Source organism: Myotis nattereri (genome assembly GCF_964212035.1).
Source record: "Myotis nattereri genome assembly, chromosome: 13".
NCBI classification, from domain to species: Eukaryota; Metazoa; Chordata; class Mammalia; order Chiroptera; family Vespertilionidae; genus Myotis; species Myotis nattereri.
Genome location: NC_138088.1, coordinates 44,907,707 through 44,926,651, shown reverse-complemented (window position 1 = coordinate 44,926,651; position 18,945 = coordinate 44,907,707). Strand labels below are relative to the sequence as shown.

The window sequence follows — 18,945 nt, the reverse complement described above, 5'->3', positions numbered from 1 at the left end:
AAACTGAACCCATGGCCTTCTGATGCACAGGACAATGCTCCAACCAAGTCATACCAGCCAGGGCCAGATTGAAAACTTTTTTAGGCTGCAACCTTAGCTTGTTCATCTTCTTGTGTAATATTTGGAAGTCTGCCTTACATGTAGCCATTAGACTATTTGAATGATTTTTCTATCTGAAATAGCCTCACTCACATGTCTGGCAGTTGGCAGCCTATCAGCTGGGGTGCCTCGTTTCTGCATGGAGCCTTTTATCATCCAGCAGGCATTCTCACTCTCATTCATATAGTAGTCTCAGAGTTCCAAGAGTAGGCAAGCCCTAATGCACAAATGTTTTCGAAGTCTGTTTGGATCCCATTTATTGCTGTTCAAGGAGTCTCATAATAGGAGGAAGTGCAAAGTCATATTATAAAGAGATAGGAAGAATTTGTAGCCATTTTTGCAACATAGCACATTTCCCCCCCCCCCCCCCATTTTATCCTAAGACTGATTTCATATTTTTACAATTTAGCTCTGCTGATTTTATCCGTCTGCTTAAACACTGTGAGTGGCACTCTGGACTTGAAGGAAGTTAAGAACAATAGCATAATCTGCCTCATTTTATCTTTCTAGTTTTATTTTTCTCTGCTCCCCCTTCTCTACTCAAATTGGACTAGTTTCTAAATTGGTCTGCCTAGCCTGTAAGGATCAGCTCATATGCCACCCCTTTCATGAATCCTTCCTAGATTTTTCTCTCCTCACTCCCACATTTACTTTTCTCAATCCCTTAAGTTGAAATGGTCTCCCCTTCCTCAGTTTTCTCAAAGCTCTTTGCACCTTTCTTGTGATTTTTTACCTTGTTATAAATGTCCCTTAACAGACTGACAACTTTTTTAGAAATTTATTTTAGAGAGGGGAAAAAAGGAGAGAGAAAAATACTCATTTGAGAAAGTTATACATCAGTGTGAGAGAGATACTAGTACATCAATCGGTTGATTCCTGTACGTGCCCCAACCAGGGATCAACCTAGGTATGTGCCTTGACTGGGAACCCAACCTGTGACCTTCTAGTGAAGCGGTCGCCAACCTTTCGGACCTCACGGACCACCAGTTGGCTACCGCTGCTCCAAAGGTTTCCTTAAACCAGGGGTTGCCAACCTTTTGGACCTCACGGACCTGCAGACCACCAGTTGGCAACCGCTGTTTAGTGCACAGGACGATGCTCCAACCAACTGAGCCACACCAGCGAAGGCCAGATCGAAAACTTTTTAGGGCTGCAACCCGAGCTTGTCCATCTTTATGTGTAATATTTGGAAGTCTGCCTTATAAGTATTTGAATGAATTTTTAAATTTTTATTAACTTTAGAAAGGAACAGAGAGAAGAGAGGGAAACTTCAATGATGAGAGAGAATCATGGATCAGCTGCCTCCCTGCATGCCCCCCACTGGAGATTGAACCTCCAACTAGGAGATGTGCCCTGACCGAGAACCAACCACTGAGCTACACTGACCAGGCTTGAATGATTTTTGAATGATGAATATTTCTCATAGTTTTTATAATGTTAGTTTTGAGTACCAGTTAATTAAATTTTTTTTTCTTTCAGACCAGAAACTAGAGAGCAGTATCCAAATAAATTTATCCAACGAGATGACACTGAAAGATTTTACATTCTGAATACATTATTCAACCTACCAGGTAGATTCATTCTATGCTTATATAACTGATGCTTTCTCTTCTTTCCATGATTATTTGTCTTTGCTCAAGGGAGATAAAATAAGTTTGAATTTTCTCACCTAAAACTTATGAATATCTATTCTTCATTTTTCAGAGACCTACCTGTTGGCCTGCCTAGTAGATTTTTTTACTAATTGTCCCAGATATACCAGGTATGTATGTGCTATAATTTTTTTCCAATTGATTTTTTTTAAAATTAATGTACAGGGTTTTAGAGAACTGGCCATTGTAGGTCTTTTCTGCTTTTCTGAAGTGAATTTAGTGCTAGTGAGAGATGCCTCATTGCCAGCCTGAGAGATGGGACGGCACCAGCAGCTCCATGCAGGCTCTCACCTCCCACTCGGCCCCTCTTCTTGCCAGTGTGCTGCAGCCATGTTTGGAAGGGACCACTTCTGATTGGCTTCTCCTGGGAATGAAGACGGCCAGCAGAGGTGCTAATTGTGACAACTGAGTGGGAGGTTTGTGTGATGATTATCTGTCAAGCAGAATTACACTAAAACCCCCCTACTCATTTCACAGCAGCTACCCAGGAGCCATTCAGGATGGTAATTTAATTTCATTCCCAGGCCCAGCAAGATTTGATTGAGGAATAAATACTGTTTATCCTCCCTGAAGTAAAATTTTGCTTACGTCTTGAATAAGTTACCCTCTCCTTTTTAGGAATTTGCATAACCACTGCTGAAAGTTCAGCTATATGTGCTAGAGTTTTCTAACTTCCTTATCCTTTCTAGGCCTTACCCACTCACTTCAAGGCACTGAATTTGGTAGAGTGCTAAATAGAAAATATGCAATACCTTTGTATCTAGAGATGTTAGAAAAGTCAGGGTAGAGAGAACCTAAATTACCAACTTTAAGTTTTAAATTTTTTTTGATGGAACCTGTTTCTTAAAAGTGATTAATAAAGGAACTTGATGTTTTTGAAACTGGCTTTTTAGCTTCCACTCAGTATATTCTATCACTTTGTATTTATTTACAGTTATTGTATTCCATTGAACACTATAGTCATCTCTGGTGGACGGATGAATTTTCATTAGGGAGTAATTATTTTCCTAATTAGCCAGTGCCATTATCCATGTGATAATGGAATCTTTGGGTCCCTGGGTAATGTGTGATATTTTATTTACCCTCCTTTGGATTCCCTGTCATGTTCTTTTCATCTCTCTGTAGCTGTGAAACGGGATTTAAAGATGGGGACCTCTTCATGTCTTACCGGAGTATGTTCCAGGATGTAAGGGATGCTGTTGACTGGGTTCATTACAAGGTACCTAGGAGCTGCTGCTTTACCTGCTCACTCTTGGCATGTGTTTTATATTGTCTGACATTAACTTTCTAGGTGCAAGTAGAACCGAGTTTTTCCTCTTTAAAAAACAACAACACACACACAAAAAAACCCTCACAAAACAGATTTGCCCCCTAGTGATAGCTCTTTACAGTGGGGCCTTGACTTACGAGTTTAATTCGTTCCATGACGGAGCTCGTAACTCAAATTACTCGTATGTCAAATCGAGAAGTGAACGAGTGAGACACGTGATGCTGGGCTGATGTGGCATTCACTGACGTTCGCTGCGCCAACTAGCGGTGGGGTATCTGAAGCTGGCTCGTAACCCAAATTTTAGCTCACAACTTAAAGCAAAAAATCGGCCGAGAGATGGCTCACATCTCGAAAAACTAGTTAGTCGGGACACTCATTAAGTCAAGGCCCCACTGTATAAGACTTTAATACTTTTGTTGTTGTCCTTGATTGTCCTGCTTTCAGATTGTGTTTGGTTTCTAGATCTTATTTCACACTTAGATTTTAGTGTTGCTGTATCCTATGAGAATAATTATGGTCCCCCCCCCCCCCCAAAATACTTGACTGATTTTACAGCAGTTTAGGAAAAAATTTATGAAAATTAGGCAGATAAATGCCAGTGGTCAATTTTAGAACTACAAATATTCGGCATCTTAAGTAATCTGCACTTAGGTGCCATCTGTCAATAAAGAGTGAACTACTAGCATCTAATAGTGACACTGCAGGAGGAGTGCGATAGCGCTCCCGGCAGTTTTGGGGAAAGACAGGTTGAGCGCAGTCGCGCTCCCTGACACTCTAGTCTAGAGGTTAACAAATATATTAACATTTACTATAAATTGTACCGAGTAAAATATGAAATGGTTTTTGATGTCTAGGTTAAAATAAAAATAATTTTATGTTTTAAATACATTTTGTAAGTAGAGTTGGAGCAAATCACATCTGCTACTTTATCCTGTCTTCGCCAATGTGTCTGCTTTTCCATTTTGGTAATACTTAAATGATGCATCTCGGTTGATAGTAGACATAATTTGTCTTATAAACTGTTAAAGACTGATTTTGTCCTTATTTCTTTTTTTTCCCCCCTAGGGCTCCCTTAAGGAAAAGACAGTTGAAAATCTTGAGAAGTATGTAGTCAAAGATGTAAGTAATAAAGGAAAATCTACATGATAGCTTATTTTACCTATTAGGGAAATTAATAAGTCTATTTATAATGAAATGCACAAGGGGAAGGTATGTATTTCCTTGTTATAATATATGCCAAGTGTAATTACCAAGAGTTTTCAGCCAGAGCATATATTTTAGTACAGTTTTTCCTATTTGTTGATAATTAAGAAGACCTAGTATTCCATTTGTTTTTATAGCTCTAATTGTGATAGCAGCTATAGAGGTTACTGTGTGCACATCAGTGTGCTGGGTGAGTGACTACATGCATTATCCTGCTTAATACTCTGTATAGCCATGAATTAGGCATTGTTACCTCTGTTGTATAGGAACTGATGAAGAAATTAAGGAATAAAGGGATTAAATAATTTGGCCAAGTTCATACAGCTAATAAGTAGTAACCCAAATCATAGCCACTGTGCTACACCATCTAAACAATGTACAAAGTAACTCATTTAAATTACCTTTAGCCTATCAACAGGAAATAATAGGGAAGGCTTTAAAAATATCTAAAAAGACATTAGAGGAGAACCTAATAAAATTCAGAAAAATCTGTAGTTTATTTAATAGTACTGTGTTAATGTTAATTTCTTAGTTTTGGTGATTGTACTGTGGTTATGTACAATGTTAATATTAAGGGAAGCTGGATGAAGAATAGGGTTCTCTACTATTTTCACAACTTTTGTCTGAAATTATTTCAAAATTAAAAGTAAACACACACACTTCTTTTTCTTACAGAGGAAAAGTAGCATAATGCATTATTCTCTCAAAAAGTATTTTAGGTAAAGATTACTTACCATTTTTAGTCTTTGTACCTCCTGTTTCCTCCCCATTCCCACCCTAATCCTTGTTTCAAAAAGAATGCTGAGGGGTTCAGGAAAGGTCCAGGAGAACTTGAGTAAAGGTACCTATTTACGTTGAGAGAAGGGAAATCTGCTTTTCTTTCTGGCTATGAGGAGTTAGAATTAACTTATGTTTCTGTAGGTGAGTCTAGGCATTTCTAGATTGTATCCTGCACATGTCATTCAATTGTACAAGGTGGTGTGTTTTTGTTGTTGTTTTTAAATATATTTTATTGATTTTTTACAGAGAGGAAGGGAGAGGGATAGAGAGTTAGAACATCAATGAGAGAGAAACATCGATCAGCTGCCTCCTGCACACTCCCTACTGGGGATGTGCCCGCAATAAAGGTACATGCCCTTGACCGGAATCGAACCTGGGACCCTTCAGTCCACAGGCTGACGCTCTATCCACTGAGCCAAACCAGTAAGGGCGTGTTTTTTGTTTTTTTTTTAATGAAAGTATATACAATGAAGCTAAGTCTCAATGTAGAGGATTTTGCTATTTAAAATCAGCTTCTCCTGATCCCTAACATATCTAATTCACATACTAAGATTACAAAGTAATTTAAACTCTTTCCTGAGGCAGACATGGGGAAGATAGAGATATGTTTTAAGAAGCATATAATTATTATTTATATGTATCATCTATATGTATCATCTATCTTCTTTATATATAAAAGCCTTAGTGACTGTAATGACCATTCGGCCAGTCGCTATGACGCGCACTGACCACCAGGGGGCAGATGCTTAAGGCAGGAGCTGCCCCTGGTGGTCAGTGCGCTCCCATAGCCAACCTCCCACAGTCCCTCACCCCATCCAGCAGGCCCCAGCCAGGACTGGGCAAGATGGCCCTGATTGCTGGCCAGGCCTAGGGACACCACCTGTGCACAAATTTCATGTACTGGGCCTCTAGTTTTATATATAAAATCTATATATTATATACAGTGCACCATGTATATTATATATGTTAATACTTAATTTATGCATAGTGATTGATAATGTGGTCTTTCTCAATGCAACAATCTGAAGCCATCCAATCAACCTTAAAGGGAATCCCCTATTCTTATTTCAGTGGACAGAAGTCCAGTATGTGACTGTTCACAGTAAATGAATATGTATTTGGGTTTACTGTTTCACTCATCATTATATTACATTTCAGGGAAAATTGCCTTTGCTTCTGAGCCGGATGAAGGAAGTAGGGAAGGTATTTCTTGCCACCAATAGCGACTATAAATATACAGATGTAAGTATTTAATATTCATATTTGTTTGTTTATACAGAGGAATTATTTTGGCCTAAAGAACTGAAGATAACAAGGAGGATAATAGTTTATTAAGGGTAGTTTTTGCCACTTCATTTTAAAAGCAGTGAAAAGAGCAAAAATATATACCATAAGAGCTACATCAGTGATTCTCAAATTTTTCTAAATATTTCTTTTGACTGTTTCCCTTAATTACAGTTGGCTACTTGAATGTTTTAATTTGGGGGTTATTCAAAACACTTGTGCTGATCAAAATGGCTTCTATGTCTCTTTGGCACATCATTTATATAAACTTAAGTCATTCACTCCCTGTATTGCACATGAGCACATGCCCTCCTTCCTGTTGTTTGGAGCCGACAGCAATAGATGGTGCGAAGATGTTTTTATTTTTAGCCATCAGAAGTTACCACTGCTTAAGTGCTTTTTGCCAGATTAAAGCATATAGAATAGCCAGTTTAACTCCTCGTCTTACTTTTGCTAAGACAGTTACAAGTTCATGGTACTAGCAAAAAGCTCAGTATTTCCCAGTTCTTCATGTAAAATCTTGTCTTAGAAATCTGATGATTTGGAATAAGCAAGACTGTGAGTCATTAATTTTCTCTATGCTCTTACCTCAGAAGACCCTTACCTCCAAAAATGGGTTTCAGTCCACTAGAATTAGGTAGGGATATATGGATGAATCTGTACATAATTATTTCCTAGAACAGTGGTTGGCAAACTGCAGCTCGGCAAACCACGGCTTGAGAGCCACATGCGGCTCTTTGGCCCCTTGAGTGTGGCTCTTCCACAAAATACCGACTTCTGCGCCTGGGCCATGAAGTTTCAATCGCACTGTACGTGTGCATTCGCATGTGGTATTTTGTGGAAGAGCCACACTCAAGGGGCCAAAGAGCCGCATGTGGCTCGCGAGCCGTGGTTTGCCGACCACGGTCCTAGAAGAATATAATGCCCTACTCAGAATGTCAGAAGCTTCTGTATGTTTGTTATGAGAAGCATTAATTTCTGGCTTTCATAGCCATGATTTCATAAACTTTAGAGGAAATGAGAACGTGATAAATCCTATATTGAAAAAGACATTTTGATGAAAAACTTGTGTATGTTTTTTTAAGTGTTTTATATCTTTTGTATAAGTGGTATATGGACCTTATGTTTGTGTTTTTCTGTTTTGTTTTTTTCCCCCCAGAAAATTATGACTTACCTGTTTGATTTCCCACATGGCCCCAAGGTACTATATGTAAATTATTAGACCATTGCTTTAGTAATAATAAATGCATTTAATCAGCCTGGAATATTGATGTTAAGGAATTGGTCAGGACCCATTCAAAAATCATTAACATTAGAAGTCATGCAGGTGCTGGTATATTATTTAAAGTCGATAGCAACTTGAAAACGTAGTAGACAGAAATAAAAGAGGTACTCATACGGCATTTAGTAGGATGGTATCAGAGTAATTTTATGCCCAAGAACTTCTATGCAGAGTTAAGTTTGGGTTTTTCAGGTTGAGGAAGATAACTGATTGAAAGAAACAGAAAATGTGTATATTCTTGACAACTTTTAGATTTTGCTTATTTATTGATAAGTTTTGTGCCAAGGGAACAGTTAGCCTTGATATTTAAGCAGAGGTGTCTTTATTTCTGCAGTATGGCTGCACTTAGATTTAAGGACTCTTCATGGCAAGTTAATCATATACTTGTGCCGTACTATTTTAATTCTAGGCTTTTAAAAAAATAAATATCAGTAAATCCCTATTTTGAGATCACCCAAAGGCAGTGCTCTTCAGCTTGACCTTAAAAGGTTGTTTCAGGATGGAAATCCTGTTGACGGGCATAACTTTTACATTAGTGCTGTGGTTGGCCTGCAGTAGGTTGGCCTTTGCCAGTGTGCACCTCAAGCCATCATTCTGAAATCATACCCAGTAAAATTTCCTAATAGTTCCATGCCAGCTCATATACTTCAGTCCCAAGACTTACCTGCCTCTCCCTTAATTTGTCTCTTGGGTATTGATCTGCATCTCTTTTTAGCCCCCTTGAGCCTCCTTTTGAGTGTGAGCACATATACATATATTAAATTTCTGTGAAATAAGTTAATAAGTAGATGAAATGATTTAAAATGTAGAGATTATTAGTCGTTCACTTATATTTTCACCTTGCCTGCTTCCAAAAGGATATGGCTTATAAGACACAATGTTTTTAATAAAACAGTGGGATCTTCTACTTATACTTAGTATTTCTACATTCCTTGCATCTGAGTGAGATTAAATATTAGTGCCTTAAGGGTAGGAGCGATGTTTCAGCTTCTGCTGTTCCTGCTTCATCAGCCTGGGAGCTCCCATCGACCATGGCAGTCCTACTTTGACCTGATCTTGGTGGATGCACGGAAACCGCTCTTTTTTGGAGAAGGCACAGTATTGCGTCAGGTGGATACTGTAAGTTGAGAGGATGTTCTGTCTGCACATTGTCCTTCGTGTTTCTCCTTTCCCCACTCCCTCTCCCCCTAAGGAAACAGGTATTTTTATCTACTTAGCTGTATCTCTCTTTTGAAATTATTCTAAGACTTGGTTTTAGTTGAGTTAGCCGAATAATTTAAAAGTGTCTTTCATTTGTTTGTCTAGCCAAGTAGCCTTTTGGATTGAGATTATGACAGAATGATAAAGTATTACAAAGTCCGTATTCTCTTCTCACAGAAAACTGGCAAGCTGAAAATTGGTACCTACACAGGCCCCTTACAACATGGTATTGTCTACTCAGGAGGTGAGTTGCAGACTTCCCTTTAGTGTGCGTCTCTGCTCAGACCTCACCCTGAAAGCATTGATGTCCTCCTAGCATAATGGCACATGTTCCCTGAAGATGTCATCTACTGAAAGTAAATACTTCAGTCCTCTACTAATGCAGTAGGAGTCAGGGAGAATGGGTTTGAGAAGTTGTTAGTATGTTCTAATGAATCTTTGATTTTTCACCCAATCTTTCTTTTACTTATTTGAGGCTTTTTCTCAGTGTCTTGGAATCATTTGGGGGTAGTCCTCAAGGAGCCCCTATGGACACAAATACATATTATGTTGGAGTGATAAACTTAATAGCAGATCTATGATGAGAAAAAGAGGTGGTACTTTTGAGAGTTATAGTCAATACTAATGCTGAGACATGTAGGAGGCAATTTAAAAAAATGAGAAAGATAAATTGTGGGTCTTTGACTTTAAGGAAGGTGAGCCCTTTTTCTAGTGTGTTCCTCACATAATTGTAAGAAAAAAAATCACAGTATTTAATCATTATGTACTGAGAATGCTGTTTTCTTTTTTAATATGGGGACATTTTTTTCTTTGTTTATTGTTTCAGGTTCATCTGATACAATCTGTGATCTGTTGGGAGCCAAGGGCAAGGACATTTTGTATATTGGAGATCACATTTTTGGGGACATTTTGAAATCAAAGAAACGGCAAGGGTGGCGAACTTTCTTGGTGATTCCTGAACTTGCACAGGAGCTTCATGTCTGGACTGATAAGAGTTGTAAGGAGCCATTTCTTATCTTATAAATCTTTGATATAGTTTATATAAAATGGCCAGCTGTGAACCACTACTTTGTATGCAGGGGGTCCAAAAGGTGGGCCCTGATATTTGCATAACTCTTTCCCAGACAGCCCAGTATTTCACAGAAGTCCAGAATTGGAGGAAATAAGAGAGGTTATCTTGTTCAGCTTTCTTCTTGAATCCTTTCAATTTTAAGTATAAAATGTTATTCCCTGAGTTCTATTACAATAGCAGCTACTGTGGGAACTCCACTCTGCTCTGTAGTCCCCCATTTGTCCAACATGCTGCTAGTTCCAGTCTCTCTGCTACCAGCTCATGTCTGTGACTCTGGGGCATGGATTGCTCTGAGTGTTAATCACCTCCTGATATTTATTTGCTCTTCTGAGAAGTAGAGATTGGGGCCAAATTCCATTCTCTGGACTGAGCTATGCTGTGGATTTAGGTAAAGGTAATGCCTGCATGCCCTTAGGCAAGTCACTGAGACACCCTCTCCCTTCCTTTCCTCAAGTGTGAAAATGTGGGTAGTAATACCTACCTCATAAAGCTGATGAGGCAGGGTGTGTATAAAGAAGATACAAGTAGCAACCCTTCTCAACCAGGGCTCCTCATCTGAAACAGAGAACAGAGAAAATGACTCCATTTTCCCAAAGATGGCAGATAAAGAAAATTTGTTCTATACAATTATTACATTAAGGCTTAATTCTCTTTGGGGAACCCAGGTGGAGAAAAGCTGGAACACAGAGGCAGCATGCAGCAGGTGCTGGCTGTTGGTTGGTATTGTTTGTACTTATCAGTGGAATTTTCTGCTAGCCTTTCACCCACATTTTCAACTCCCCACCTAGGAAGTTTTAGAAATCTAGTGGGCTTGGCCTTGTTTCCTAGACTTGTAACTATGGACAAGTCGTCTCATTCTCTGTTAAGACTTGCTTTGCTGACACACCTGAGATGGGGTATGAATTGGCACTTGGTAAGCTTAGACTCAGCATCCAGTTGGAAGAGTTGTGGTCAGCAGTGATTCGGTAGAAGAAAGGCCTAGAAATACTGATGTTCATCTGCTACCAGACTGCAGGCGGCATAGCCGTGGGTTTTTCTGAAGGGGCCCGGGAAGTTATTTTATACACTCACCTATCACTTTACTTTTCAGTCATATCTGCAACCTTTTTAAATGTAGTTTCAGCAATAATTAAAAACTGGATGCTTTTTATTTTATTTAAAATATTTTCCTTTTCCTTCCAAACCGTAACAAGCACTTTTTGAAGAGCTTCAGAGCTTGGATATTTTCTTGGCTGAACTTTACAAGTAAGTTTTTTCCCTAATTCTAAAATGTTTTCCTTTTTCCCTAAAACTTACCTACCTTTTTGGGAGTCCCCTAGGTATGAGAGATGTCTGTTCTAGAGATTTTCACTGGCCTTCTCGTTTGTCTCCAGGCACCTTGACAGCAGCAGCAATGAGCGCCCAGACATTAGCTCCATCCAGAGACGTATTAAGGTATCCAAATGGGATTTGGGAGAAAACTTGCAAAATAAAGTTTGTTATTTTCATATTTCTCATTTTATACAGGGACTGGCACAGAGCCAGTGCACAGGTATTTTTTGAATGAGCTGACAGTCTTATTCTTTGATTTAGAAAGTAACTCATGACATGGACATGTGCTATGGGATGATGGGAAGCTTGTTTCGCAGTGGCTCCCGGCAGACCCTCTTTGCCAGTCAGGTGATGCGTTATGCTGATCTCTATGCCGCATCTTTCATCAACCTGCTGTATTACCCATTCAGCTACCTCTTCAGAGCTGCCCACGTCTTGGTGAGTTAATGCAGCTGTAAGCTACTGTTTAGTTAATATACTTTTAAGGCAGAGATCTGTAACTACCTTTGTGGGATGACACCGGAGAACTTTGGATTATTCCTTTCTAATGTGCAGAGACCAAGGGTAGGTTGCACTAAACGAGAAATGTGGTTTTTATATTCTTATGCTCTGATACTGAACTCTGTTTCAGGACTGCTTTTGCTGTGAGAAAGGAAATAAGGATCTCTTCTCTCATTTTACCCAGTTTCAGGCTATAGTAAATGATCTAGGCACAGTTTTGAGGATTGAGGAGAAAGAAGAGGGTAGGTGGCTTTAGGGAGTACCAGGAAGACACTTCAGTACCTACACTGGGTTGACCTCTGGTCCATGATCGACATCTCTCTGCATGGCCACCTAAAGAGGGAGAGGAGGGGAACTCTTAGGGAGCTCGGGAGGCTTCCCAGGTCCGTGAGAGAAACTGCCACCACTTTCCTGGAACTTAAGTGAATACAATCAAAGTAGCATTTACAATTTTTGCTGGAAAGTATAAACATGAGACTGAAGATACTTTAAAATAAGAACTAGAGGATCAAGAAAGAATAAGCTGTGTAGTCTAGACCACTACTAAGTATTGTTTTTAACCAGTGAAATAGTCAAATCGGAAAGCTGAAAGAAACACACTCAAGCAGAAAGCTTTGAGTTCATCTGATTTCTAAGCTAGGAAGAGTGGGGAAAAGTGTAGCAGCTCACTGTGGAACAGTACTTTTAGGAAGATGGACAAAAAAATCATCAAAAACTGTACCACTAAGATCAGTGTATTCAGTAGCGTGGGGCTGTGGTTCAGAAAAGGCTCTTTACACAGGAGGCAAGCAGCTGCTCATGACATCATTTTAGAAGTAGACTGGAACTCAGTGATGTATCTGCTGATGAATACTGTAAATATAAGCTATGGGATAGTTATAGTTGCCTGGGCTCCCAAATCATTTGCTGTTGGGTCATTTCATACTTTACACTTGTGTGATAAACCTGGGCAGTCATACGCTTTAGAAAATCCAACCTGGCAGCCTGTTTAATATTACCTGACCAATTGATGGCACTCAGATGGCTGGAGCCTGTGGAAATGGACATACTCTTTCTGCACCAACATGGTGGAGCAGTGTTGGGAGTGGAAAAGTTTTCAAGTAACAATCAAAAGAAAGACCGTGCATGTTTTAATGTTCTTAATGATTCAGTGCATTTACGGGAATTGTGATAGAATAATTAAAGCATCTTTGAACTAGAGGGGTTAGGATTTGGGAAATAGCTCCACCTGCTTTCTGAACCTCTGACTTTGTTCTAGATGCCTCACGAATCAACGGTGGAACACACACATGTAGATATCAATGAGATGGAGTCTCCGCTTGCCACCCGGAACCGTACTTCAGTGGATTTCAAAGATACTGATTACAAGCGGCACCAGTTGACACGATCGATTAGTGAGATTAAACCCCCCAACCTATTCCCACTGGCCCCCCAGGAAATTACACACTGCCATGATGAAGATGATGATGAAGAGGAGGAAGAGGAAGAATAAGAAAGAAAACGAAAACTCTGAACAACCATTAAACAAGTTCTGGCAGGACTCATAGGAGCATACCATGTCCCTGCTTGGGTCCTAGTGGGGGGGGGGGGGTACTCCATGAAAAGGTTCTGAAGACCTTAAGATAATTGTTTTAGTTTTGTGTGTCTACAGTCTTTACAGATGGTTTAAAATTGTAATGGAGTCTGTATTGTTAAAAAGGAAGGGTAAAAACTGGGCTGAATTGCATGAAGATGGCTCCATTGTGGCTTGTGACACTGTTTCCTTGTCTTGTTTCATCATCAGTCTGTTAAGTGTCAGAGAGGAACAAGGAAGATGATGGAAAGAGGTGATCTAAAACAGCTGTTATGTTACAAATTGTGCTCTTACTCCAAAATCCATCTTTTTCAGTGCATTACATAGTATTGTATACCAGTGGAGAAATACATTGTTTCCAGGATCAAATGTAGCCTTCTGTTAAGGTCAAAGTTCCTTGTGTTCTCTGCTTGCTATAGGGCTGATCTGGAATGGACTGCAGCAATTTCATTTTGAGGCAAAAGTCTTCGTCTATTTCTACAGTTCTATGATTGATAAGTTTTTTTGTTATTTCAAAAAACAATCTTCTCATCTGGGACAAATCTATAGAAAGAATTTAGCTCAAAGAGGACAAAGGAACAAGCCCCCCAAAAGAAAAGGAGGAACTCTTATATTACAGCATAACTGAGTAAAATTCACTGGTGTGGTCTATATCGTGTGGCTTGTGCTACCGACTTCCAGCTCTCTCTCCCCTCTGGAGCTGAGTTTCAGTGTCAAGCAGTAGAAGATAGAACGTGGGCTCTGTAAGCCACAACTCTCCTAAAGCAGAGGGCACAATCAGTGTGAATGAATTCACTTCAGAATCCCAAAGATCACTTCTTGTTGTCTTGAACAAGAATGGATCATTACTGTATACACTAGGGAGGGGGTATTATAACTACCTCCCAGTACAGTGGTATAGACTCTTACTTTATCCTTCATATATTTCTTTCATTCTTACGTCATTGGTCAACATGGGAGGGTAGATTAGTTGCTCTAGAACTCAATAAAGTATAATATTTCTAATACTGACTTGGACCTCTTGTGTAGCACAGCTGTAATAATAGCTGTTGGGTTTAGGTTTAGCTTAGTAACATCAATTTGACACTCTCTCCTAAAATATAGTCTAGCATGGTTAATGGTTAAAATTATAGCATGTAAATAGGCCTCAATTTTCTCATGGAAAATTTTTTTGGTACAGGACTATGAAGTAAGGCTTTTTTTGAAATCATATAGTAGGGAACACAGTAATTTAGCTAAGGCCATATTGCCTCACTGCTTTCAATATTTGTGGCTTTACACTGTCATGTCAAGAAACATACATTCTAACGTATTAGGAATATGTACTACTTTTAAAGTATGTTAGAAATGGTATTCAAATAGCAATTAGATACTGTCTTGCTTTAAATTTTAGAGAATGTGAATATGGTCACCCAGTTATTAATTATTCTCACTTAGAGATGTTGCCCAGTTTACACATGGTCTTAAATTTTCGCAAAGCCAAAGAATTTCTAAGTGAGTCATTGTAACTATAGAGCTCACTTATAATAGATTGACATACCTTCCCTTTTACAGCAAGGACCAACATGAGCAGTTCACGTTAATTTACCACACTTTCTGTATTGTCCACGTAAGATCTTATCTATGTAATAGACTCTTTTTAGTCAGATGTCTCTCTGGCAGTAGGTCCAAAGACTGAGAAGTGAAAAACACAATTGGAATAAGTAAGAATTCCACTGATGGTTACAACTTAAGGACCACCAAAATGTATTTTAAAGAGCTCAGATTCCATAAAAGTCTAAGATCCAGAGCAGCGTGTACTGGGGAATGAGTGATCCATGGGCAGACAGCTGCAATTGGGCTTACTAAAACATGAATGGGAGCGGCTCTTGGCAATAAAGGAAGCTGAATTTAAAACACATATTCCCCCACCTACCGTTTTTGAAACCTGAGGTGTTTTAGACTGATCTCCCAACTCTTCAGAACGTCTTTCCTGGGTATTTGAAAAACACCTCTTACGTTCAGGCTTTGTAAACGTGCCACATACTTCTTTGGGGGCAGGTACAGGCTAACAAGGGGCCCTGGCACTCACCCAGCAGCTCGTTGGGCACAGCAGAACCCAGCCCTACTGGGTTTCCTCTACAAAGATGGTCAGTTAAAGCTCAGATGGTATATTTCAGAAAAGTCCGTTAAAGCCGAGAATGTTAGTGTTCTGTTTAGACCTTAGATGTTCTCCTACCATATGCATTGCTCTTAAAATAAGAAAGCAAGTCCTCAAGCTACCCTTTATAAGATGCTTTTAGAAGTGGTTCTTAGTAGAACTAGAATATCTTAGAGCTACTCATGTTAAGTATTGTTTTTAAGCAACCACTATAAAGCCACTTGCAGTGACATGTCAGACTTAAAAGTACTTTGTCCATGTTTAGATAATTCTAAATCTGATTTATTTAATAACTATTTTGTCAACAAGTTTAAAGTCCTGAAATTTTTCCAAGACTGCCAAGAGCATTTAAAAATACTGTGCGTATTCACCACAAATAGCCTGAGACAAACAACTGCATATCTAAGTCTGCATTAAGGATAGAGCCTTGTCCACATTCCATGTTATGGAAACTATTTCATCTTTCTTTGGTGGTGGGAAAAATGGTAACTATGATCTAGCTGTTGCCATACGTTACTGGCCCAATTCCTCACTTGGTTTAGTAGTTTATGTCTCAATACTTAGGTTTCTCATGACATTCTTTCTTGGTGACTAGAGCACAGAGCTCTTAAATGGTTTTCCTCTAATGGAACAATTTTAAATGACACATAACACTTTAGGAGGCCCTGAGAATGAATTCTTTACCATGGAGCTACCTAAGCACCCTTGAAAATATAAGAAAAACTGCACTACTACCAACACGTAGAGGACGCACACGCACAGCAACCAGGAAGCAGAGGCAGGCGGCATAGAGTGATCCCGCATCCCACCTTCCACCTCCACTAACGGGAGCGGCATTCCACACTGCTCTTACTGCCGAGTATGTAGAAGTAGCAGAAAGCACATCAAAAAAGAAAATGCCCTCTTTAGGAATGAACAGTGCAACTTTTCTACCTAACCTGGTTACCTCAACCATTTTTCCCTGTCCTCAGACACAGTATCTTCATTCCAGGGCCATAACCATCTGACTTGTTCCAACAAAGGTATGTAACTTCAAAAATAAAATATACACAATAGTTAAGTCCCTTTGAAGAGTTTTAACACAAGAAGTACTCCCAATTAAACAGAACACTTCATCTCAAGTTTGCTGACTCTGGTACTGTAAGTCTCAGTAATCTATATTTTCCAACTTAAAACAGATGACCAGTGTTTGTTTCTTAACACAGAAATTATATTTTTGCTCCATTTTATCACTAGAAAAAAAGTGTATTAGATTGCTTTATGAACTAAAGGTACAAGTATGTCTCCAAATGCTTGCTCTCCCTTTGAGCTGAGCTCCCCTCTCCCCAAAGTCATGTCTAGCCAGGGCTGTGGACAGGGCCTGGAGAGTCTGGGCCAAGATAAGCCCCCCCCCCCCCCCCCACACACACACACACACAAGCGCCTAAGCAGACAAGTGCATGTTCTTCCCATGAAAGAGAAAGTCCTCTCAAGTCCCTGAGATCCTGGGAAAGATGGTTTGCCAATCAGTCCTTCCCAACATAGAAAAATGTTCATTACATGTCTAGTCTTTTAGAGAGAGGATTCTCACCAAAGGTCACCTTTGACTTGTGGGGGTGGGTATTCTTGAAGCAAGTAACTTCATGTTTTGGCCCATTGCCCTCAAATCACTGATGTAGCAGAACAGTGGTAGGGGAGCTGGCTCAATCTAAATTTCTGCCTGTGTCCTAGCTGGTTTGGCTCAGTGGATAGAGTGTTGGCCTGCGGACCGGAGGGTCCCAGGTTCGATTCCAGTCAGGGGCGCACGTACCCCGGTTATGGGCTCCTCCCCAGCCCGGGCCCTAGTCAGGGCGCGTGCAGGAGGCAACAAATTAATGTGTTTCTCTCACATCGATCTTTCTGTCTTTCCCTCTCTTCCACTCTCTCTAAAAATCAATGGAAAAATATCCCCAGGTGAGGAGTATTCCTGCCTTGGGTTGGCCTAGAGTGCTTCACAATCACTGCTACCCTGGCAGGAAAGCACTTTAACAACAAATCCTGGCAACTAGTCCCCCGGTATCCTTAGGCCTTACAATCATCCACCAGGGAGATGGCCTGTCCCAGAGAAAGGGCCATGTAATCATTCCTTTGTTCTGAGACTTCATTGAAAATAAGAGCTCAGATATGAGGATCTTGGAGGGGAAATGAAAGTTATATAAAGACAGCAAAAGTTTACTCACTAATATAATTCAACTTTAGACTTTAATAAGGAATCATCTGTATTAAATGGAATTACCTTCAGAAAGTATCAAATAAGTTTTCAGACATCAACTCCAAGCTATGAAAAGGTCATTCAGTTTATACACTCACTTCCTCTACAAATGCTGAACTGAGAAGATGCCCTGGAGAAGACAATGCGTTAAATGAAATGGAAACCTCAGAGCTTTTTTCACAGTAAAGCTTAGAAATGAACTAGCACATGGGCACGTGGATGCAGACAGAAAGCTTAGGCAAATCTTATCACCTGTTTTCCTTGGAGCACTCCTCTAGACAACGTGAGTAAAGCAGGAAAAACAGAGCAGTAACCGGGTGTGGATGTGCTGGAGAGAGGATTCCTTCCCTGGCCCTGCTTGCTTCCTGCCCTGCTTCTAAAAAGCAAACAGGCTCCCAAGAAGGTAACACTCCACTGGAATACAGATCTACCTTCTACTTTGAAGAAAGGGGATAATGATTGGGGAGGAGGGATGGTGGTTAGGTCAGGCAATGTCAAGCCAGTCTTGTCAGCACTTCACCGAAATGTCTTCATCCACAGGATAAAATAAGTAGAACAGACCACAAATATCAAATAACGGTGGGAAAAATAAGGGACCAGAAATCAAGAGGTTCAATTCTCAGAGTGGAGGAAAAAGGGATTCCAAAAAGAGGTGGTCTAGAAATGGTCACAGAGGGGCTGTGGAGGCCTGAATCCTGAAGAGCATCAGCACGACTCACCACACTGACGCTGGCATTAACTCTAAGCCTGCGCAGCCTCTCTCCGACCTAGGCTTCGTGTGGGGGGGGGGGGGGGGCCCACCGTGGGTTTCATCTTCGAGAGCCAATCGAGAGGCTTGGATGAGGCCTTCAGTCTTGCCTAGGAAAAAACAGCTTAGAGAGTTGCCCAGATAGCCGTGTTATTAGTGACTGAGCACCAAATTTCTGGGGAAAATTTGGATACACTTAGTGTCCTTACCTAGAATAAACTGACGGGGGACAGATTACAATCCTTGCAAAGGGACACCCTCCCGGAATTGGCTGTACCAGGCTGTATGTTGGAACTTGGTTCTAGCACCCACTTTTAACACGTGACTTTGTGATATATGTTCGAAGGAAATGCCCTGCTGTGTTACCATGCTGACAACAATTTCCAACTTTCCCACTAGTAAAGTCAAGCAATTGGGCAGGGGACCCAGGCTGGTGTTGCATAGATGAAAGGGGAAAGAGGGAACACACACCTGCTATAAGGGTGAAAAGAAAATCATTTATCTAAATAGAATAGAAATGAACAAAAACCTTTTAAAACAATCACAAAATTTACAAATAAATTGGTACAAAATAAATAGGAGTGATTGTAAATCTACAAC

At 40.1% G+C, this 18,945-nt stretch overlaps 1 protein-coding gene across 6 annotated transcripts in view; it reads left to right on the top strand.

The window, feature by feature from the left end:
- Positions 1–15,630, top strand: part of NT5C2 (5'-nucleotidase, cytosolic II) — a 143,857-nt gene extending 128,227 nt beyond the window's left edge. For 5 of the 6 annotated variants that reach the window (XM_081104633.1, XM_081104632.1, XM_081104635.1 and 2 more), the window contains 13 exons: positions 1,579–1,670; positions 1,804–1,861; positions 2,877–2,970; positions 4,087–4,140; positions 6,163–6,246; positions 7,448–7,489; positions 8,582–8,689; positions 8,948–9,014; positions 9,597–9,767; positions 11,036–11,087; positions 11,216–11,276; positions 11,415–11,591; positions 12,913–15,630. In XM_081104633.1, coding sequence (XP_080960759.1) covers positions 1,579–1,670; positions 1,804–1,861; positions 2,877–2,970; positions 4,087–4,140; positions 6,163–6,246; positions 7,448–7,489; positions 8,582–8,689; positions 8,948–9,014; positions 9,597–9,767; positions 11,036–11,087; positions 11,216–11,276; positions 11,415–11,591; positions 12,913–13,146 — 1,294 coding nt within the window. In that variant the 3' untranslated portion in view covers positions 13,147–15,630. Of the gene's footprint in view, positions 1–1,578; positions 1,671–1,803; positions 1,862–1,941; positions 2,168–2,876; positions 2,971–4,086; positions 4,141–6,162; positions 6,247–7,447; positions 7,490–8,581; positions 8,690–8,947; positions 9,015–9,596; positions 9,768–11,035; positions 11,088–11,215; positions 11,277–11,414; positions 11,592–12,912 lie in introns of those variants that run through there. The other variant, XM_081104637.1, reaches the window with a different exon arrangement.
- Positions 15,631–18,945: the final 3,315 nt, after the last annotated feature.